At 43.3% G+C, this 23,427-nt stretch overlaps 1 protein-coding gene across 2 annotated transcripts; it reads right to left on the reverse strand.

The window, feature by feature from the left end:
- Positions 1–234: 234 nt before the first annotated feature.
- TMEM126A (transmembrane protein 126A) lies at positions 235–22,853 on the reverse strand. 2 transcript variants are annotated; one of them, XM_088479803.1, is made up of 6 exons: positions 22,681–22,853; positions 19,855–19,947; positions 17,584–17,702; positions 11,528–11,721; positions 3,079–3,190; positions 235–690 (listed from the first exon to the last, which is right to left on the reverse strand). In XM_088479803.1, the coding sequence occupies exons 3-6, from the start codon at positions 17,691–17,693 to the stop codon at positions 495–497; spliced, it is 612 nt and encodes a 203-aa protein (XP_088335929.1). In that variant the 5' UTR covers positions 17,694–17,702; positions 19,855–19,947; positions 22,681–22,853; the 3' UTR covers positions 235–494. The 2 variants fall into 2 exon arrangements, with proteins under 2 accessions (XP_088335929.1, XP_088335928.1); XM_088479802.1 differs by having other exon boundaries at positions 22,620–22,853.
- Between the last annotated feature and the right edge of the window lie 574 nt (positions 22,854–23,427).

Here is a 23,427-nt window from a genome sequence, read left to right on the forward strand (position 1 = left end):
CCCCCCCCTTTTTTTCTCTCCTCTTTCTCCTATGGTGATATTTAATGTTAAATTTGCAGACAAATGGTTGTTTCATTGAGTGACTTATATGTGATTTGGATTGTTCCAATTGATATGGAGATTGTTTCCTTTAATATGTACCATTTATATAAATTTTGTTTCGCTTTTTTTTTTTTTTTTCAAACAAATTTACACTAAAACATACATTTTGCTGTAATAATACATTTAAATGACAACGATAACAAAAGTGTTTATTAATGGGAAAAAAAAATGTATACCTAAAAAATAAATATATATATATATACATATTTTTTTTGTAGGTATACTTGTAAGGTCTGTGCCATACACTTGTGACCTGAAACCTTTACACAATATTTTAATTCCATTATTTGAACCTCAAATTAGAAGCAGGTGTAAGGATGAGATGAGTTTGTGCGCAGGAGTTGTACACCCCCCGTCCATTTTATCATTCAGAAGCCTTGGCATGTTATTTATTATTTCTGTTCCTCTGTAGGTATGTGGGAAGTAGGCAGCAGGAGCATCTTTTCATATATGGCACTGTGCGTATAGCCGAGAGACACGGTGAATGCAGCTTGGAACAGAAATAGATATTTCATCTTCAGCAGTACCGGCCTGAAAATCCTGATGGCGAAACTGAAGACGCTGTCTTGCAAAGGCTTTGTGTCATACCTGGGAGATGGAATAAAAAGACAATAGGAGGGGGGGGGGATTACTAGCAGTGGACATCGGACAGGATCTTGGGCCTGATTTAGAGATGTAGGCATTGCCAAATTTATGCAGATTGAGCGATTGTTTGCACATGCGCGTAAGCCTAACTGTGCACGCACAGCGATTACGCCCGCACAGAGGATTCATCCGCAAAGTCGGTGACAGGTAGTCAGCATTTGGGGGGAGGTAACGGGGCGTGTCTGACAGTTTAAACGCCGTATCATGGGCGTGCATACATTAGCTATTGCGATCTCCTTTACAGCAGGAGAGCTGCAGGGTTTGCAGCTGGTCGGACTTACTGCATGGCCGCCCGATCTCCATCCATGTTTGTGCTGTGTTGCACGTCGTCGGACAGATAGGAGAAGGCAGCAGTGGGCGTGTCAATGCTTATGTAAAGCTTTGTAAACATTAGCCTATTTTAGCAGCCGCATTCCTTGTGAGATCACAGCTACGATGGCATTAGCGCCCATCCCCGAATCAGGCCCTTAGTCACACAAAGTTATTGTCAATAGTTCAAGCCACAAATATTTGTCTTTACTCGACTCCGTTTTAGAAATAGCAGCCATCTTTACATCATGGGCGGACAGTGATTTTCATATTTGCAGGAGAGAGAGACTGGTAGTTGGAGAAAGAATCAGCGGAAACAGAGTTTATGATGGCTGTGAGGAAAGCTTGCTTGAAGGAGGGGAAAATACCAGATAAGAGGGACAGATTAATAAGGTGAGCCAGGTGGGAGTAGGCAGTGAGAGAATGAGCTGCAAGGGAATGGAGTGAAGGGGCAGGAGGAGATGGGGGGGGGGGAATGAGAGAAAGGCATGGACTTAGTCACCAGTGGCGTGGGAGGACAGATTGGGTCAGGAGGAGACCGATTGGAAGAAATGTTCTGATAGATTCCATCAATATTGGATGTAAAATACATGACAAAGTCAAGAGCACTAAGGGGGGAATGTGGCGCAGGGAAGTGTGTAGAAGGTAGTTAACACTCGGCGGGGAGTGGAGGACTGGGGTGAGACGAGAGACTTGAAATAAAATTGGAGAGATATAGCAGAGCTGTAAGAAAATCGGATGATACTGAAGGCAAGGAAAATCAGAGAAGATAAAGTGGGGGAGCCATGAAGCAAAATCATTACAAAAGTGGGAGGTGGGTCCAGGGAGACGATAGATTAACACCTTGGGCTTGGGAGACGTAGTGAAAGGCTAAAGGAGAGGAGATGATCACAGAGAAGGGAGAGTTGGTGAAGTCAATGATTTCACAGTGGTGGTAAAAGAGGAGATCAAGACAGTAACCATTGGAGTGTGAAGATGAGGAGGTCCATTGGCTGAGAAGAAGAGAGGGGAAGGATTTTGGAGGCAGTAGCATTAATGGGATGTTGAAGTACCCCAAGATAAGGCAAGGAAAATCAGAGAAGATAAGTAAATTACCACCATCAGAAGGGGAACATGGTTGAATCGATGCATAGAGTGAACCTCGACTGAGGAAAAGGACAGAGAGGGTTCTGGGGGTAGGATCCAAAAGAAGCAGCTGAGAGGACTCCCACACAACCACCTTAAAAAAAAATAAAAGCTATATTTTTGCATGTTATGTGTTTTTTTGGGGTTCGCTGGACTATTATGGAAATTATTTCCTAGATTTACAGATGTGTCCACATGCACCTATACTCAAATTGCGCCAAGAAGCTGCATTTATCGCGTCACAGACTTTGCCACTCCAAAACACTAATCCTAAGTACCTAGTACACTATAAGCAAACTGGGATGCAACATTGAGGAAAAGAGTACACCGGGGAGGACTGATACGTGTGACCCTCGCCACGCATCATTATGCTTAGTCTGCGACCTTATACCAATTCCTTTGCGACAAAAAACAAACAAGCAAACAAATCCTAAAAACCGAATGCACTGTTTGCAATCTAAGATGCAAAATTGGGGGAAAAAATGATGCAGCCTGGGAATCATAGCACATGGCACATAAGGGATAAGTGTATGAGAACACATCTTGTACCATGGATATAAGCAGACCTGAGGCCTGGGTGGGGCGTAGTAAAGTAAAGGAATGCCTTAATCACCATTGTTGCCACAAGATAAAATGAAGGAGAAACGCGCTTCTCCTGTCGCAAGTGGCAACGACGCTGCGTGCAGCATTTTCCTGAGATGATTCTCAGGACGGGCAGGAGTCTCTTCTTCATTTTAGCCGCTCGTCACGGCAGCCGCTGAGCTGTTATGTTCTACTTGGAGAAATCTAGCGATAATATTCCCCATGTGACACCATCCTTAGCACTTACAGTGAACACCTCTTGTGCGGCAATAGACAGTGAATATATTAGACATTCGGTGTAAATAATATACTCACTTGATTAAGTAGCCTGTATTGATGGCAGCAGCAAGTGAAACCACAGTCATACTGCTCATACCAGTTCCGACTAATATAACCACTGTGTTACGTAAGGGAGAGCTTGGTCTACCTGGGGAAACATAGATCACATGACTGAGATGTAACACATCACACAGCAACACGGAGCCCATGCTAATTTCCATCATGCCAACCTCACGCCCAGTCAGTCTGTAATAGTGTAAAAAAAAAAGGTAGAGGGGGTAAACAAAGATTTATTTAGTTTTTTCCCCCCAATGTAAAAATGTAGGTGTTTTAAAAAGGACAATAACTTTTTAAAATATTATTTGTTTAAATGTGCCTGACATAAGGGAGTATACAGTTTTATATTCTCCCTCTGTGCTGGCGATGGGGAAACCACCCACCTGAATCGTGTCTGTTACCTGTTTGCCCGCTCACCTTTATATTTTCACTACTTGCCATACCTGGAAACCGCCCTCCCCCAAATTATGTCACATGTATGTCTTGCCTGTAGGCCACTATTAGTACCCAACAGATGGACTTTGAACAGACAATGGTAACTCTACTGCATGGTGTGAGCTCTGCAAGCAAACATTCTACGAGCATGCTGAGAAAAAAAAAATATCAGTATCTTGAATTTTTTTATATATATATATATATATATATATATATATATACATATATACATATACATATATACATACACAGTCAGGTGCATAAATATTGGGACATTGACAGAATTGTCATATTTTGGCTTCTATTCACCACCACAATGGCTTTGAAATGAAACAAACAAGATGTGCTTTAACTGCAGACTTTCAGATTTTATTTGAGGGTAATTACATCCAAATCAGGTGAACGGTGTAGGAATTACAACGGTTTCTATATGTGCCTCCCACTTTTTAAGGGGCCAAAAGTAATGGGACTATCAACTCAAAAGCTATTTCATGGACAGGTGTCGGCTATTCCCTCGTTATTTCATTATCAATTAAGCAGGTAAAAGGTCTGGAGTTGATTCTAGGTGTGACATTTGCATTGGAATCAGTTGCTGTCGACTCTCAATATGAGATCCAAAGAGCTGCTACTATCAGTGAAGCAAGCCATCATTAGGCTGAAAAATCAAAACCAAACCCATCAGAGAGATAGCAAAAACATTAGGTGTGGCCAAATCAACTGTTTGGAACATTCTTAAAAAGAAACACCACACCGGAGAGCTCAGCAACACCAAAAGACCCGGAAGACCATGGAAAACAACTGTGGTGGATGACAGAAGAATTATTTCCCCTTCACAACAGTTGGCCAAATCAAGAACACTCTCCAGGAGGTAGGTGTATATGTGTCAAAGTCAACAATCAAGAGAAGACTTCACAAGAGTGAATATAGAGGGTTCACCATAAGATTTAAACCATTGGTGAGCCACAAAAACAGGAAGACCAGATTAGAGTTTGCCAAACAACATCTAAAAAAGCCATTACAGTTCTGGAACAACATCCTATGGACAGATGAGACAAAGATCAACTTGTACCAGAGTGATGGGAAGAGAAGAGTATGGAGAAGGAAAGGAACTGCTCATGATCCAAAACATACCACCTCATCAGTGAAGCATGGTGGTAGTAGTGTCATTTCGTGGGCATGTATGACTGCCAATGGAACTGGTTCCCTTGTATTTATTGATGATGTGACTGCTGACAAAAGCAGCAGAATGAATTCTGAAGTGTTTCGGGCAATATTATATGCTCATATTCAGTCAAATGCTTCAGAACTCATTGGACGGCGCTTCACAGTGCAGATGGACAATGACCCAAAGCATACTGCAAAAGCAACCAAAGAGTTTTTTAAGGCTAAAAAGTGGAATGTTATGCAATGGCCAAGTCAATCCCCTGACCTGAATCCGATTGAGCATGCATTTCACTTGATGAAGACAAAACTGAAGGGAAAATGCCCCAAGAACAAGCAGGAACTGAAGACATTTGCAGTAGAGACCTGGCAGAGTATCACCAGGGATAAAACCCAGCGTCTGGTGATGTCTATGCGTTCCAGACTTCAGGCTGTAATTGCCTGCAAAGGATTTGCAACAAAGTATTAAAAAGTGAAAGTTAGATTTAGGATTGTTTAGTTTGTCCCATTATTTTTGGCCCCTTAAAAAGTGGGAGGTACATATAGAAACCGTTGTAATTCCTACACCGTTCATCTGATTTGGATGTAATTGCCCTCAAATTAAATCTGAAAGTCTGCAGGTAAAGCACATCTTGTTTGTTTCATTTCAAAGCCATTGTGGTGGTGAATAGAGGCCAAAATATGACAATTCTGTCAAATGTCCCAATATTTATGTTTGGAGAGCAATATATACAGCATGGAACAGAACAGCTCCAATCTGCAGAGTGGTGGGGAATATCCAGCTGGATTTTCAGGAATCACCTTACCTAAGGGCATACTCCACAGCTTCGCTGAAGCTGAACATATCTTGTTTAAAGAACATTGGCCCTCTACAGACCATAATGATGATGCAAAGGACTATTACCACCAAATGTTAAGACTGAAAAAACGGGAAACAGAATATCTCCTGCACGGAATATCCCTTTCAGAATATTACAGGGACCAAATGATACTGCGGGGATTCCGTGTGAAAAATGCTCCCACTATTGGGAGGCAAAATCCTGACTTTTGTAGGAAATGGGTCAGAGTGGTTAACAAGTGTAGTATGGACTTAATGTTGCTTGTTATTCACGAAGCAGGGCTTGAACTGGCTAAGACCAGGGATAAAATTGAAGCTCTAGCTGTTAAATCTAAAGCCAGTTTTGAATGTGAGAGTAGTGCGGAATTACTACAAAAATTACAGAAACAGAGCGAGACATATCGCCATGAATTAATTAAATTCAAACGTAATAAAAAGCTGGTGGTGTGCGATGATTATGAGAATAATCACGTGTACCGTTGGCTAACAGGTGGGGACACAAGATCTCAGTCTTTTCAAAAACAAAGACAACCGCGTCAAGGGTGGAGAGTTAGACGAGAAAATAAACATATAGAAACCGTCACGTCCAACAGCGACAGTGAATTCGCAATTCGTGATTCAGATGAAAGTGGGGACATACAACCAGTCCCTTTAGATATAACAGCTATGGCAACAGGGGAGAGTGCCATAAAAGGACTTCCACCCGCCGGGGGGGTCAAAACGCGAGGAATAAAAGGTCCATCCTCCAAAAAGAAAACTTAATATGTAATTTGTCATCTAGAACACTTACGGACATTGAGGTCAGTGTGCTTAATAAAGGTCTCTCTTTTGTCCCCACCAATGTCCATAAGGACCTGACATGGCAGGTAGATTTACACCGGTTCTCTCGCAATCTTAGATTGAAATACTTTTTTCAAACAAAGGCACCACCAGAATCCAACAACCCGTTTTCAACATTTTTGCAAGCACGCAGTACCTCTACGTTTGACCCCCAATCTACCAATACTTCGTTAAAGACGTTTAATCGTTTAATTGATGATTCTGTTTCTAGGTATATTAAAGCATCGACTACTCAACACTATAATTTAACACGAAAGGAAAAAGAAGCTTTAAATAACTTGAGTGCATATAGAGACATCATCATCCGTCCCGCCGATAAGGGGGACGCGATTGTGATCCAGGATCTGAAGGATTATATGAGTGAAATCGAAAGACAATTAGCCGATACTAACACTTACCTGAGACTGGCTAAGGACCCCACTGGTGATTACAAAAACGAGTGGGATCAGATCTTAGCACAAGCAGAATATGATGGCTTAATTAGTGACAAGGTGAGACGGTCTTTAATACAAGAGTTCCCAGTGGTGCCAATAATGTATTTGGTCCCCAAAATTCACAAAAATTTACAATCACCTCCGGGAAGACCGATAATATCGGCGAGGAACTCTCTGTACCAGCCCATTTCTATGTTTTTAGACACAATTCTCCAGCCTTTGGTGTCTACACAGCCATCATATATTAAGGATACCACAGCCTTTTTATTGGCACTAAAAATGGTTACGGTGGTTCCACAGGACACCCTCATTTGCGTGATGGACGTTTCAAGTCTGTACACATCTATCCCCCATAATAAGGGAATAGAGATCATGAAAACTTTTATAGAACAACAGCGGATGACTATCCTGGACAAAACCCTTTTCTTACAGCTATTAGAACTTACGTTGTCACGCAATTATTATTTTTTGTACAATGGGAAATTTTACCAACAGGTGTCCGGCTGTGCCATGGGCAGTAACGTAGCCCCGAGTTACGCAAACGTCTATATGTTCAGTGAAGAACACGACATGTTTTTTTCTAATGAAGAAATCAGCAAACGCATTCTAATTTACATGGGGTATATAGACGACTTGTTTATGTTATGGACTGGTGGCATAACGGCGTTTGAGATGCTGATGCAACAAATCAATGACCGTGACTCACCTATCAAATTGACCTATAACTTTAGTACATCTACATTGAATTATCTTGACATTCAAGTAACTATTGAAAATGGCCGTATTAAAACAGGGGTATATTCCAAACCCACAGATCGCAATACTCTACTTGCAGCCAATAGCCATCATCCTAAATCACTTGTGAGAGGGCTTCCGAAATCACAAATGTTGCGAATTGCACGTATTTCAAGTGACCCTGACCATACTCAACAAGAGTTGGAAAAAATAATAGATAAGTTTGTGACAAGGGGATATTCTTTACCTCTTTTAAGGAAGCAAAGAGATGAGGTCTTGTTACTTCAAAGAGATACTTTATTACAACCTACAAACAAAGATAAAGGTAACACTATCCCTTGGAAACTTGAATATCAAACCAGCAGTCCAGTGATCCAGCGAGCCACACGGGCACTATGGCCCATAGTTTCAACAGACAAAGATTTACCTTGTTTCACAGGCAAACGACCGATGGCGTGCTTTACAAGAGGCAGGAATATTAGGGACATGGTGGTCCACACGGACATAACTGGATTTATTCATCCCAGTCAGGAAGGTCAAGCCATACGGGTAAAAGCACCAGGTTGCTACAAATGTACAAAATGTACTACGTGTCAACATATGGCGACAGGATCAACATTTAAACATCCTCATCGGGACCATATATATCACATAAAACATGTCCTCACCTGTACTTCAACGCACGTAGTTTATTTGATAATGTGCCCGTGTGGGTACTATTATGTCGGCAAAACCATCAGGACAGTGAAAGAACGGATGGCTTTGCATCGATCGGCCATTAAATCAGCCCTCCTAAAAAAAGTGGCTGAGCAACCTGTGACGAGACATTTCTTGCAAGCTGGCCACTCTTTGTCTGCTTTGAAACATATTTTAATTGATCATGTTCCAACTACGTTAAGGGGAGGAAACAGAGGTGAAAAGCTTTTGCGTCTTGAAGCGTCCTCGATACATAAATACTATTCATCCTGCAGGACTTAATGAGAAATTGTCACTTAATGTATTTCTGTAAGGACAATAGCTATGCTTTAGATATATTTCTTCGTATCGAGTAACCATTCAATGTGTGGTTAAGATTACTTATCTATAGTTCATCATCAGAGCTGCTCCAATCCATGTTATATGTAGTTAGTCTGTATGTATGTTTTAAAGTAAATAGTTTAGGCGATTGATACTTATATACAATATTTTTGTTGCATGCTTGTAACATTAATCTTTTTTGTGCCTCTCTTTGTAGCTGACGCGGGCCGGATAGACAGTACACCCGGCTTGTGGCTTGTCTCCATGACAACCGACTAGCATTGGAGTGACGTCATCAGCGGAGGACAGAGGCCGCCGCGTGCGCGCCAACTCCTCCCCCTGCCTGTCCCGGCCGGCGCCAGCACACAGGAAGCATACTGCTATTTAAAGGTAAGATTCAGTAGTGTTTATGTCTGCTGTTTATAATGTAACTGAATACCGTTATGCCTGCCTTGAGAAAAGGGTCGTGTCTGGCTCTGAAACGTCAGCTATGTGGCATGTATTAAATTTCTTTTTACTTATGACAACAGTCCAGGAGTGCCGCTGACTCTTTGCATGGATATTGGATATATACAGAAGGCACCTTGGCATATACTTTTATTATTTTTCGAGTGCCGGTTCACACTTGGAATATATATATATATATCTATATATCTGTATATATATACATATATATATATATATATATATTGTCCAAATGGACAGTACTGAGGAAATTCGTGAATTACACAGTACAATGAACGATAACGACAGATTACCATGTTCGGGGATGAGGGAGGGTGCCTACACTGAACGACATATTGTTCAGTGTAGGCACTGCACAGTACAATGAACGATAACGATATTGTTATGTCTTTTCATTGTCGCCTAGTGCCCCTTTAGAGGTGTATTTCCAGTTGGTGTGCGAGAAGTGTCCAGTCCTTTAGCAAGGTGCTCTCGCCAGATAGATGTCTGCAGGTTGTCCCTTTAACTGACTTGCAAAGATATTAAGTCCTTATACGGGAGTGTAGACAATAAAGGTTGCAATATGAGCATCACGGTTATGCTGGAATAACTTGACGCGTTTCGCTGAGGTATTAACCCTCAGCTTCCTTAGAAGCAAGTGGACAGAACTGTACCAATATTCATAAATGTAGCCAATTCATTTAGTTTGCACTTCATGGAAGCACCAAGATAACGCCAAATGTACAAATGTGTCCATAAATAGAGGTTGAAAAAAAAAAAAAAAGTTTAAGTTCCTGATTTAGAGGTGGACACGATGATATGTGCGGGGTTGGCAAATCCGACAAGGGCGTCGCTTAAAGCAGTTGCTCAAACAGGAGGCCATACACCGACAGGGGAACTGCACCTGCCATGGGGCTGGTGCAAGTTTTAACTGGCTGATATTTTTTCCCCCCCCAAAAAAAGTGTCAACTTATCCAAGACGATTTTATGAAAAAGTAATTTTTTTTTTTTTAAACAGTATACCATAAAAATCTTAATTTTTTGATCTACTGTAGTGATGGCCATCGACGGTTGTACAATCAGTGAGCGATGGTTTTAAAGTTCTGCACATGCACAGACCGCGGCCATTGTGCCGGCGCCACCAATGTTTCCTTGACATCGAGGTTGCCACTGATGGTAAAACACTTGCCATTGGCCATAGACCATCAATTTTTGGAAATCATCGACAGTCAACCCTAGTTTACTGTGCATGAACTTTAAACACTATTTAGGATAATTGCCGTCACTATTTGGAGGCCCTGTATCGATAGTCTTGATCGATACAGGATCGCCATAATCAAAATTATCCATATCATTCACTTTTACAAAATTACCAATATTATTATAAAAAAAAAAAAAATGAATATAAAAGTAAAATAAAAAAACATTTTTTTCTAAATGTATCGCAAAATCGATAGTAACGATGATCCGGACTGACTGGAGGAAAGAGATACTACTATGTTTATATACACTCCTCTGTACCTGCACAACCGGTGGTGCAGAGGGTCTGGGAGGTCCCAGTGTGATGGGTCACTGCTGGAAAATTCAGCAGCCGCGCACTGGGCATCTCTGACTGGTTGCATCAGATGCCACCATTTTAGGGAAAACAGCCTGATGCCAGGCAAGTGGCTAAAGATGCACTTGTCCTAAAGACGCTCCAAGCGGGCGTCTCAGTCGTTTGAAAATCTGACATCTCATTAGAATAAAAAGACGAGACTGTTGCAAAAGACAAATCTGTGTCCACCTTTGAATCAGCCCCTAAGAATTTTTTTTTTCTTTGTGCAGTTGCCATGAACTTCTGTGAATATGAATAATTCTTCCACACAACGATGCTAGGAATCCTCACAGATACTAATACACACTGATACTGTGTGGGCACTTTTAAATACAAAAATCGATAGTAATAACTGATACAGTACATGCCATGGTGTGTCAAATAGCCCAGTTTTGCACACCATGGACTTTGCAACTTAAAACACTGAACACAAGTATCAAGTAACACCATAGGGTCAATTCAAATAGCCGCCATTGTAACGGCGTGGAAATGAAGCCAACAGCTCCACAACTCGCCTTCCTGGTTCCCTGATATCTCCCCGGGCTCATGGATTTTTGTACGCAGCCCTATAGGGCAGTGAACAAAAATCTATAAGTCCGGAGGTACCATAAGCGCGTCAGACAGCTACTCTTACTCGTGCCGCAATGGAACTCGTGGATAATTTAAATGACCCTTATATGGGAACTAAGACACAAAATTGAGGAAAAAGTGCACAGCACAGGAATCGCTTGGGGACGTCTTGCGCCATTTGGCACAAAAAGGACAGGTGTACGAGGACGGGTGTGTAATGAATAGTAATCTCAGCATGAAACTCCTGTAACATTAATCTATACTTTCCTAGGTTAAATAGGATGGGAAAATATAGGGCTACTGTCCCTCAAACAACTGAACATTCACATTTTTGTTTAAGGGAAGATAAACGTTCTATACCGGCCATGAGAGAGTTGGGTATAAGTGTATCATAGAAGATCTTGCTCTGGAAGAATGGGAGGATGGCCAACACCAACGAGGAGAAGAGGAAGTTCGGTCTGACGTTCAGTAATTTGCCGAATAAATGGTGAGCCGTCAAACCGCCGGCCACTGTGTTTGCACCAATGAAGATGCTGCCATGTTCAAAAATCTTCCTGTGGAGCAGAAGGACGGGAAAGAGTTTAAGGTGGACCCATCACCTCTCACAGGCGGGGTAGTTGTATCAAAGCTTGGAGAGAGATAAAAAGTAGAGAGATAAAGTACCAGCCAATCAGCTCCTAACTGTCATTTTACAGGCTGTTTTTTAAAAATTACAGCAGGTGTTTAGTTGGTAGTTTGACTCTGTCCACTTTATCTCTCTCCAAGCTTTGATTCATATAACACCCTAAGTCTCTGCCCTTCTGGACGGAACATGCTCCTCTCAGCCGCTGCGCATGTCACGTCCAGAAGGGTGAGTTATTTAAACTCGGTGTTTGCTTGTTGTTCTCTTTATCTGTATTTTGTATCCTGAAGAAGGGACGCGTAGCCCTGAAACATCGATGTTCCTGCATTAAACTATTGCAATTCTTCATACCTTGTTGAAAGCTCTCTGAGTGCCGCCTCTGTGTGCGGTGTGTATTATATATATATACATACACACACAGTCAGGTGCATAAATATTGGGACACTGACAGAATTTTCATATTTTGGCCTCTATTCACCACCACAATGGCTTTGAAATGAAACAAACAAGATGTGCTTTAACTGCAGACTTTCAGATTTAATTTGAGGGTAATTACATCCAAATCAGGTGAACGGTGTAGGAATTACAACGGTTTCTATATGTGCCTCCCACTTTTTAAAGGGCCAAAAGTAATGGGACTATCAACTCAAAAGCTATTTCATGGACAGGTGTGGGCTATTCCCTCGTTATTTCATTATCAATTAAGCAGGTAAAAGGTCTGGACTTGATTCTAGGTGTGACATTTGCATTTGGAATCAGTTGCTGTCGACTCTCAATATGAGATCCAAAGAGCTGTCACTATCAGTGAAGCAAGCCATCATTAGGCTGAAAAATCAAAACAAACCCATCAGAGAGATAGCAAAAACATTAGGTGTGGCCAAATCAACTGTTTGGAACATTCTTAAAAAGAAAGAACGCACCGGAGAGCTCAGCAACACTGAAAGACCATGGAAAACAATTGTGGTGGATGACAGAAGAATTATTTCCCTGGTGAAGAAAAACCCCTTCATAACAGTTGGCCAAATCAAGAACACTCTCCAGGAGGTAGGTGTATATGTGTCAAAGTCAACAATCAAGAGAAGACTTCACAAGAGTGAAAATAGAGGGTTCACCACAAGATGTAAACCATTGGTGAGCCTCAAAAACAGGAAGACCAGATTAGAGTTTGCCAAGCAACATCTAAAAAAGCCATTACAGTTCTGTAACAACATCCTATTGACAGATGAGACAAAGATCAACTTGTACCAGAGTGATGGGAAGAGAAGAGTATGGAGAAGGAAAGGAACTGCTCATGATCCAAAACATACCACCTCATCAGTGAAGCATGGTGGTGGTAGTGTCATGGCGTGGGCATGTATGGCTGCCAATGGAACTGATTCCCTTGTATTTATTGATGATGTGACTGCTGACAAAAGCAGCAGAATGAATTCTGAAGTGTTTCGGGCAATATTATATGCTCATATTCAATCAAATGCTTCAGAACTCATTGGACGGCGTTTCACAGTGCAGATGGACAATGACCCGAAGCATACTGCAAAAGCAACCAAAGAGTTTTTTAAGGCTAAAAAATGGAATGTTATGCAATGGCCAAGTCAATCCCCTGACCTGAATCCGATTGAGCATGCATTTCACTTGATGAAGACAAAACTGAAGGGAAAATGCCCCAAGAACAAGCAGGAACTGAAGACATTTGCAGTAGAGGCCTGACAGAGCATCACCAGGGATGAAACCCAGCATCTGGTGATGTCTATGCGTTCTAGACTTCAGGCTGTAATTGTCTGCAAAGGATTTGCAACAAAGTATTAAAAAGTGAAAGTTAGATTTAGGATTGTTTAGTTTGTCCCATTACTTTTGGCCCCTTAAAAAGTGGGAGGCACATATAGAAACCGTTGTAATTCCTACACCGTTCATCTGATTTGGATGTAATTGCCCTCAAATTAAATCTGAAAGTCTGCAGTTAAAGCACATCTTGTTTGTTTCATTTCAAAGCCATTGTGGTGGTGAATAGAGGCCAAAATATGAAAATTCTGTCAATGTCCCAATATTTATGCACCGGACTGTGTATATATATATATATATATATATATATATATATTTGCAACGGTCCGGCGCTCCTCAGAACAGCAAGCAGCTTGCCTCCGTGTCCTCCTTAGTAGTATAAGGTAACAGTTGGAAATCGAGGTGGCACTGGTGGACTTAAGTAGTCACCCAGGTGTGATAGTGTGATCCACGGGTAGCGCGCACTTCCGCATGTTGCAGACGGCGTCCCATACTGATGACGTGATTGCTGTGCACCACTCCCAGTTACCTAAGCAACCAAACGTCATCAGTGTAAACAATATAACGTGTGTTCCTTTGTGCCTATACAACCATCACCATATTAATTCTAGGGATTATCGGCCAACTTGCCTTACTTGCCTGCTGTACTATCGGACTAGAGGTAGAATAATGATGTTTCCATGGAATGACTAGGTTTTCTTTCTTGTGTGTTGGTTGCAATAATAGAAAACGTTCAATTTTCATCACTTCTTTTTGTCTCTGCAGTTGTTTCATATTATATCCTCTATTCCCAAATTTGGTGTTGATAGAGCCCACCGCTCCCTCTGCTTCAGTGGGGTCACTTGTGATTCTTAAAGCCTGCATCATTTGTAAGCGGGGGAGTCCTCTCTTCAATGATGCCGGATGGATGACTTGCAGCATGTAGCAAATTATTGTCATCAGTTGGTTTATTGTACAGCTTAGTAGATATCTCTCCTTCTTTTTTGCAGATTTGCACATCAAGATAGTTACTTGTTGTGTAGCTGTATTGATAAGTGAGCTTGCTAGTTGAATCTCTGTTGTTAATGGTCTGCATCAGTTGGACAAACAGTTGTTCACCCCCTGCCCAGAGCATGAAAAGATCATCTATGTAGCGACAGTAGAATAAAACATGTTTAGAGATTTTAGGATCGTGAAAAAACATCTGTTGTTCCTCTTCCAGCATAAAGATATTCGCATATGTGGGGGCCACATTACTGTCCATCGCACACAGCCTGAGCACTGGAGATAGAACCTTCCATTATATAGAAAATAGTTCCTGGTTAGTGTTAGTTCTAACAGTGGTACCAGTAATGCTGCATCAAAATCGCCCTTATTCTGTGATTCCAATATTTTACATATTGCTGTAAGCCCCAGATCATGTGGTATAGCAGTATGTAAATTACAAACATCCATAACACAGATTAGCGTTTGTTCTGGGACACTCTTAAAACTAATAAGATGGTATAAAAACATGGTAGTATCTTTAAGAACTGTTTGGATAATTACTTAAAAAAGGCTGTAAAATACTATCCAATAGCTGTGCAATCGGTAGGTAAAGTGAGTTGCGGGCAGAAAAGTCATCATCCTGCATCATTGAAGAGAGGACTCCCCCGCTCACAAATGATGCGGGCTGTAAGAATCACAAGAGACCCAACTGAAGCAGAGGGAGCGGTCATTCCATGGAAACATCATTATTCTACCTCTAGTCCGGTAGTACAGCATGCAAGTAAGACATGTTGGCCGATAGTCGCTACAGATACTAGTTTACCATGTTTTTAAAAATATAGACCTATGACATGTTCCCTGAGAGGACGTAACAGAGATAATATTGTTCATACGGACATCACAGGCTTTGATCAGCAACGTGAAGGAGGACCAAGTTTCCTGAAGAGAAGTAATGGATGCGATAAGTGCTTAAACTGCACTACATCCCGCAATATGATAGTTGGGCACCAGTTCAAACACCCACAGAAGGCAACTATGTACAGAATTAACCATGTGTTAACATGTACTATCACCCACGTTATATACATGATCATCTGCCCATGTGGGCTTGCTTATGTGGGCAAAACTATCAGAACCATGCGTGAAAGAATGGCATTACACCGTCGGGCCGTTAGGGCAGCTCTAGCAGGAAAAACTAGTGACCAGCCAGCAGCGCGGCATTTTGTGGATAACGGGCACAACTTGGCACAATTGAGTCATCTAATTATTAATCATGTACCAACATCAATTCGAGGTGGTGATAGAGGCAACCGCCTATTAAGAATAGAAGCCCAATGGATCATGGAGTTGAATACTATGCCACCGACAGGACTTAATGATACAATCTGTTGGAATTTACTATGAAATGGGATTAATAAATATTGAATGTGATAACCCGGCACGTGTTTGGATTTGGCTATTTTTAGGTCACTGTCAAGGTGAGTGGAATGACATATACTATATGTTTTCTTTCAGTTTCTAGATTCAGTATTATGCAAGCTAGTACTGTTCATTAATTAATCAGTGATCCATAGATATAATGTATATTCAGTCAGAATAATGTTGCAGATAACCTAAATGATTGTCCTTAAATGATAATGTTATGCTCATTAGGATGTGTATTATGTTTCACATCTAATAGAATTAATATGGTGATGGTTGTATAGGCACAAAGGAACACACGGTATATTGTTTACACTGATGACGTTTGGTTGCTTAGGTACCCGGAGTATGGGACGCCGTCTGCAACGTGCGGAAGTGCGCGCTACCCATGGATCACACTATGACACCTGGGTGACTACTTAAGGTAAGTTCTTGTTTTAACTTTTGTATATGACCTTGACAAAAGGGCCGATGCCCTGAAACACTGGCAGTATCGTAATAAAAACTATACATACAGCTAGCATCTGCTGGGTGCAAGAGATCCATCACACACAGGCTACAATTCCCCGTGTGGATGACTCAGCATAGCACGGAGTTCAAATTGCACTGCCCACAACAAGACAGTTCCGTGTGTTCGCATTGTCACCGCCCATTTTCCTCCCTGAAACGTCCATTTTATGTAAAGAGACCGCCGGCCAAGGTCCGTCTGACAGAGATTAGCAAAAATGCACTCGCTATTTGCATCCGTAAGCCTCTTAAACCAGCTTCACACAAGAGCCCCAAGTAACTACAATCACCATTTAAAATACGATTGTATATCACAAGGATGTACTAACATCTGAATGCAGCTTGCGATAAAGATCTGACCCTGCGAATTCCCTCCGCACACTTCTCACTGTATTTGTCGGAAAAAATACAGGGAGAATGTGTCTGCACATGTGCTGCTAGCTCACCCACTCCCCTCCACTTGCAACCATGATCGCCCCCACCCCCACTTAACTTACCTCCATGATCGGTGCTCCGGTGAGGTCCTCTCTAGGGCTTTGGTCAGCTGGTCTTCTGCACTGTGACCCCGGTCAGCTACTTTATGCTGCATACCGAGATGCCGGCATAGAACAGCTGAACGGGGTCACAGTGCAGGAGCCGGGAGACCAGCTGCCTGGAGCCCCACATAGATGTCCTCACCGGAGCACCGATCATCGGTCCCTGGATGCAGGTAAGCGATTATAATATGTAAATATATAATTTTTTTTTACAGTGATCAGCTTGTGGTCTATTTAAAACACAAAGCTGATCACAGGAGCCGGCGTTGGGAAAACGAGAAAGCCTGGATAACGCCATGTGAAGGTGACGTTATTATCACAGGGCTTTCCCCTGTATTTTTTCACAATATATTTTTAGTAAATCTAAGCAGATCACATTTCCCATTACAAGTATGGGAAATGTGATCTGATTACTAAAAATATGCGAATTACAGAGCTTGGAGGAGTTTTTCATGAAAACTGCTCCAAAAGCCCTTTAATACATAAATGTGATACTAAAATCATGTGGAAAAGGTGTGAAATCACCTTTTTTCACATTTGTTTTGTAAAAAAAATATTGATAAATAGGGTCCAAGGTCACTTACTGGTCAAATTCCGGAAGTTGCTTAAATCTCGCCTGCAGGAGGTTCTTGTCAGTTTTGGGCAACGTCTTTGCTACCTCCATGGTTAGATTATGACCAACCAGCTCTGACATGTTTCAGCCCTGTGACATAGAGAAATAACATTGGAGAAATGCGGGATCTCACGATACATGAATACAGTGGTGCAATGAAGGCGTAGCTGTCACTGACTCGCTGACTGTGGCCGATTTGTGGGTTGAACCAATAGTCATGAAATGCATAGGAAGCAGTGCCTCATATATATTACACACATAGGGGACGGGGCCTGATGTAGAAAGCGAGTCGGCCTATATTGATTCCACAATGCATGCAGAGAATGAGATGCGAGTAGAAACATAGAATTTGACGGCAGATAAGAACCACTTGGCCCATCTAGTCTGCCCCATTTAAATAAGTATTGCGTCACATGCGGCGTTGTACACGAGTGCGACCCAACAGTATACATGTGTATGGCTAAATTCAGAGCCGTCATCATTATCAGTGTGCACACTTCCACCATTCCTATCCCTGGCACAAAAAAATGTGTCAGTTCTGTTTACACGTCTTCTCTGAACTTCTAAGCGAGTAAACCACGTTACAGCCCGCTTACGCCACTTCTGCCACCAGTGGAGATGAGTTCGGTTTGCGTACAACTTTGAAGGCTCCTTAGTTGCTTCCGCCTAGTTCTGGAGCATGCACATAGTGAAAAAGGCCCAACATAACTCTCCACAAATGCACCTGCAATTAACTGCACCAGCCTCAAAGTGCCTAAATTGTGTCACCGGTTGTTAGTAAAACGAAGCAGCCATTTTGTGTAATGAACGAATGTTTGCAGTAATGCCCCCCATCAGTCTGTGCCTTTGCCGAGTCGCTGATTTATAATGAAGTGACAGACAATCCAATATTCATGAGAACGCTGCACACCAAAATGGTTGCCTCCACTGTGTGAGGTGACAATCTTCAGAGTGAAAGGACCCTCACATTACTACTTATTGCTACTGGGGGACTCTGCTCCTTCTACTGGAGTTCAACCTGTGGCTTCCTGCTGCCTCCACTCCCATTCTCACATCATGTCACTGTCCCTGTCATATGCAGCCCTGTCCTCACTAACACATCACTCATCTCCTGATATACTCTGTGCTGCTGGGAGACCCTGCTATTTCCACTTTGGCTCAGTCTGTGGCTTCCTGCTCGACCCACTATACATTTGACAAGCTTCAGAGTGAAAGGACCCTCACATGACTACTTAGTGCTGCTGGGGGACCCTGTGGCTTCCTGCTGCCTCCACTCCCATTTCTCACAGCATGCCACTATCCTTGTCCTATGCAGCCCTGTCCTCACTTACACATCATTCATCTCCTGATATACTCTGTGCTGCTGGGAGATCATGCTCCTCCCACTATATAACTCTCAGTCTATGCTTCCTGCTGCCTTCATTCCTCTTCTCACATCATGTCACTTGTAGCACTGTCCTCACTAATGCATCACTTATCTCCTTATATACTATGTGCTGCTGGGGACCCTGCACCTTCCACTATATAACTCTCAGCCTGTGGTTTCCTGCTGCCTCCATTCCCCTTCTCACATCATGTCACTGTCCCTGTCATAGGCAGCCCTTTCTTTACTAACACATCACATGATATACTCTGTGCTCCTGGGGGACCCTGCTCTTTCCACTTGAGCTCAATCGGTGGCTTCCGGCTCCTCCCACTATATAACTCAGTCTGTGGCTTCCTGCAGCCTCCATTCCCCTCCTCACATCATGTCACTGCCCCTGTCACATGCAGTCCTGTCCTAACTAACACATCACTCATCTCCTGATATACTCTGTGCTGGTGGGGGACCCTGCTCCTTCCACTATATAACTCTCAGTCTGTGGCTTCCTGCTGCCTCCATTCCCCTCCTCACATCATGTCACTGTCCCTGTCACATGCAGCCCTGTCCTCACTAACACATCACTCATCTCCTGATATACTCTATGCTGGTGGGAGACCCTGCTCCTCCCACTGTATAACTCTCAGTCTATGACTTCCTGTTGTCTTCATTCCTCTCCTCGCATCATGTCACTGCCCCTGTCACATGCAGATCCTATCATCAGATGTAGACTGAATAGAATATAGCCTTAAGGCCCTAGTCAAACAGATCTTGCAATGACATCACAAATGCCAGAAATCCATGTTAAGAAAAAGTATTAATGTTTTTGTCACTGTGACTAACGTTCTTTTATGAGATGAAAAGTACATGAAAGAATCTCACCTTCTACCTTAGAGCTGACTTGTATCCAGTGTGACAATTACCAGTCTGGGTGATATTACAAATGTCTTTAAAAACAATGGATGATTTGTGGATCTGTTAATAGAAAATGAAATGATTGTATTAACATTAATTTAGGTCATTAACATTTACATAATTTCTCATTCACCTCTTATGAGACACAAATAATAACGAAAAAAGTTTTTTTCTTTTCTAGCCCTAAATCCAGCACTGACTGAGCAGTTTTGCAGACACTATGCAATAACTGTCTCTAAATGCACAGTGGAGTACCGACGACCATCAATGGTTTACTACAGATGGCAGAGAGCCTGGCAATGTGTTTTTTTGTTTTCCTCTCCTGACAGGGGCACAGAGCTTAGCCCCACCCCCTTCCCTGATTCGTCTGTTGCCTCCAGCCACTGCACTGATGGCCATCAAAAGTGTATTTCCTGCCATTGATGTCAACCACTGATGGCATAATCGTCGATGGCCATCCCTACAGTGGAGGTAGTTAAGTATTGAGGAACAGTGAGCACCAGGGGGAGGTACAGAAGTCTTGCTACTGATTGGATGACTACTAAGCCAATCAGTGCATGGAGCTCAATCTAGGGATGGCCATCTGTGTTTTTACCATCGATTGTGATATAGCATGTGGCCATCGATGGTTACTAACTACGCAATGGATGACCATTGATGGTTTCACCAACCGATGGTTATCCCTGTTCTTTGACTAACTGGCCCGTGGGCCAGTTAGAACCTGGGGTGTGGGGCTATACTCCGTGTCCTGGCAGCTTGTAAACAAACCAAAAAAAAACATTTGGTTATGCTGTGCTATCGATGGAGGGAAATCATCTGGTTCGCCCCCATCGATGGTAAAAGCATTCAACATCAGCCATAAACAATCGTTGATTATGAATCATCGATGGCCATCCCTAGTTCAATCTCCTCTACTGCAGTTTAGCTTCCACAGCAGTCCATACAGGTTGAGTATGATATCCTGACGGACAAAATCTCGGCAGTCAAATTACTGCACCAAAATCCAGACGAAGTCTAAATCCTGGAACCCATAATCCAGACACAAACTAATTACCGACAATCATTATGCTGACTGGAACATAAACTAGAAATAGACAAAATTCCAAAAATCAATATAACCACGAGTCACTATGGGCCTGATTCAGACCCACTCGCGAGCGGCTGTCCGCTCGCAAGTGGGTCGATGTTATGCACTGAGCATGCGCACGACGGAGGGAGCTCCGTCGTGCGCATGCGCCAGACGCGACGAGCGAAGGAAAGTCCTTCGCTCGTTGTGTCCGATCAAAGGGGGCGTGCTGTCAATGTTGATTGACAGCACGCCCCCTTTGGTGGACGTGCCGGGGGCGTGCCTCCCTGACGGGGGCGTTCCCACGGGAACGCCTCCCGTCAGAAGCCGGCCCACTGACATCACTAGTGATGTCAGTGGGAGTGATTTTGGCTCTGATAGAGCCAAAATCACTCCGGAGCTTGCGGTTGAAAACCTCAACCGCAGGCTCCGGCTCGCAATTTCGATGGTCGCGATGGCCTCGACCATCGCGGCCATCACAAAGCACGCTCGTATAGCCTGTGGGTGGTGACCCACAGCTATACGAGCGTCCAGGAGGACGCTCCATGAAAATGGAGCCCGGCCCTCATTCAGAGCGTGCGCTCTGCTCAGAACGTACGGCTCTGAATGAGGGCCTATATTGACATGAACAAAATACAGAGAGTTTACTATACCGACATGTACAAAATCCAGGCAAGGACAAAATCCAGACAATATATTTACACTCCATATGGGTGGCAACTGTGCAACAAAACAGAAAAAAACCTACAGATGTGTCCTCATAAACAGACATTTAGCAGATAGTTTTAATTACTGTGAATATGGCTTTATAGACACATTTGTAGCTATTTTTTTCTCTTGTTGCACAGTTGCTACCCATATGGGACTACAAGTCTCAGCATGCGAGCACCTCTTATTATTAAACACTGGGGGCGGGATGTACTAACCTTACGGAGTACATCCCGCCAATCACCGCATGTTGCACAATTACCACCGGCAACTGGTCTCCCCCCAAATACCCGCTGCTCTGGTATACACAGAGCAGTGGTGTGTGCTCCCCCAACTCCCCCCCACCGCGGCCGCCGTGGGTGGGACTGCAGGACTGTCCCAGAAAAGCGGGACTGTCCCACTGAAAGTGGGACGGTTGGGAGGTAAGCAACTGGGGTTATTGCCATGTCAACCCCGGGTCGCGGCTCAGTGTAATAGGGGCCAGGGTTGGATTCCTGGGTTGAGTGACCTGGCAATCCAACCTGGGTAACGAGCAGGGCTGAACACGGGAACGACCCGTGTCACCCTGCAGTATGAATGGGTGACCTGAGTCCCGTTAACACCCTACGGAGAGCCGGCATCACTGGTGCTGAGAGATGATATCATGCGATAGAGGTGAAGTCTCAGGAATAACATGGGTCCAGGTGGCGGTGTAAACAGGTTTCAAGCTGCTGCGAAATTACTTGAATTCATGCCTGGCATTAATAAGCCACATAACCTGTGTAATTCATGAATGTCCCAAGTATAGTATGGTTAGCCTATATATATATATATATATATATATATATATATATATATATATATAGTGATTTCTGTCAGTGACAACGGTATGCTACATAGCTCATCAATGTAAGAACCCAGAAAACACCGTAACAGTAACTTTATTATACTATAGATCCCAGGGTCACCCTGCTCTGACCTGCACCTCCCGATATCGGCCTAAATGTGTCCGCACAGCACTCTCCAGTCTCCAGATTCACCTTCATTTCCGTGCCGACATGGGCGCCGCCATCTTGCCCGTCACATGACCCACACTCCGGGGAGACACGTGAGTGATTGCTGCGCCGCCTGGGCTCTGAGTGACTGAGTGTGTGTGTGTGCAGCAGAGCGCTGGTCTGACCATGAGCCCCTTCCTCCTCTGTGTTTGATGAGAGGGAGATTACCACCAGCCATGCCTGACCCTGCCCACTGCCCTGGCATGGCTTCCCGCAGCAGGGATTGGCTCCCCTGCTCCCTAATCCCCTCTCTGCCTGGGTGCCTGCTGCTGAGACCCCTCTGAGCCAACTGCATTGGCAGCAGCTGGCACACAAACAAGGAGAATGAGCTGGTGACTGGCGCCTCTGAGATCTACACACCTACAGAGCAATAGCCCAGGAGCAGGGCATGTGTGCATGGAAAGCCACTCCTGTGCCAAGCAATGCCCACGGCAGCCCCTCAACCTGTGCTCAATGACTGCTGCCCCTCAGCCTGTGCTCAATGACTGCTGTCCTTCAGCCTGTGCCCACTGACTGCTGCCTCTCAGCCTATGCCCACTAATTGCTGCCTGGCAACTTCTGGAGCTATGCTTTTACCACATGGCATGATTTTTTAGGCTTGTTATGTCTGGCTCAACTCTGATCTAGTAAAAGCCAAATAAATATTGGCACATTGCTTTTTTTTGATGGATCTTTAAATGTGACATTACCCCATCGTCTCACATGCCAGTCCTTTTTTTTGGGGGGGGAAGG

The sequence above is a fragment of the Taudactylus pleione genome, unplaced genomic scaffold (genome assembly GCF_031769625.1).
Source record: "Taudactylus pleione unplaced genomic scaffold, aTauple2 ptg000245l, whole genome shotgun sequence".
Lineage (NCBI taxonomy): Eukaryota > Metazoa > Chordata > Amphibia > Anura > Myobatrachidae > Taudactylus > Taudactylus pleione.

Bases quoted from the DNA above. Each gene is read 5' to 3' on its own strand.
- TMEM126A (XM_088479803.1), bottom strand. From the start codon at position 17,693: ATGTCAGAGCTGGTTGGTCATAATCTAACCATGGAGGTAGCAAAGACG. The intron at 11,722-17,583 runs GTAAGTGACCTT...TCTGCTCCACAG, and splicing joins CAACTTCCGGAATTTGACCA to GAAGATTTTTGAACATGGCA. The intron at 3,191-11,527 runs GTATAGAACGTT...ATGTTTCCCCAG, and splicing joins ACCCAACTCTCTCATGGCCG to GTAGACCAAGCTCTCCCTTA.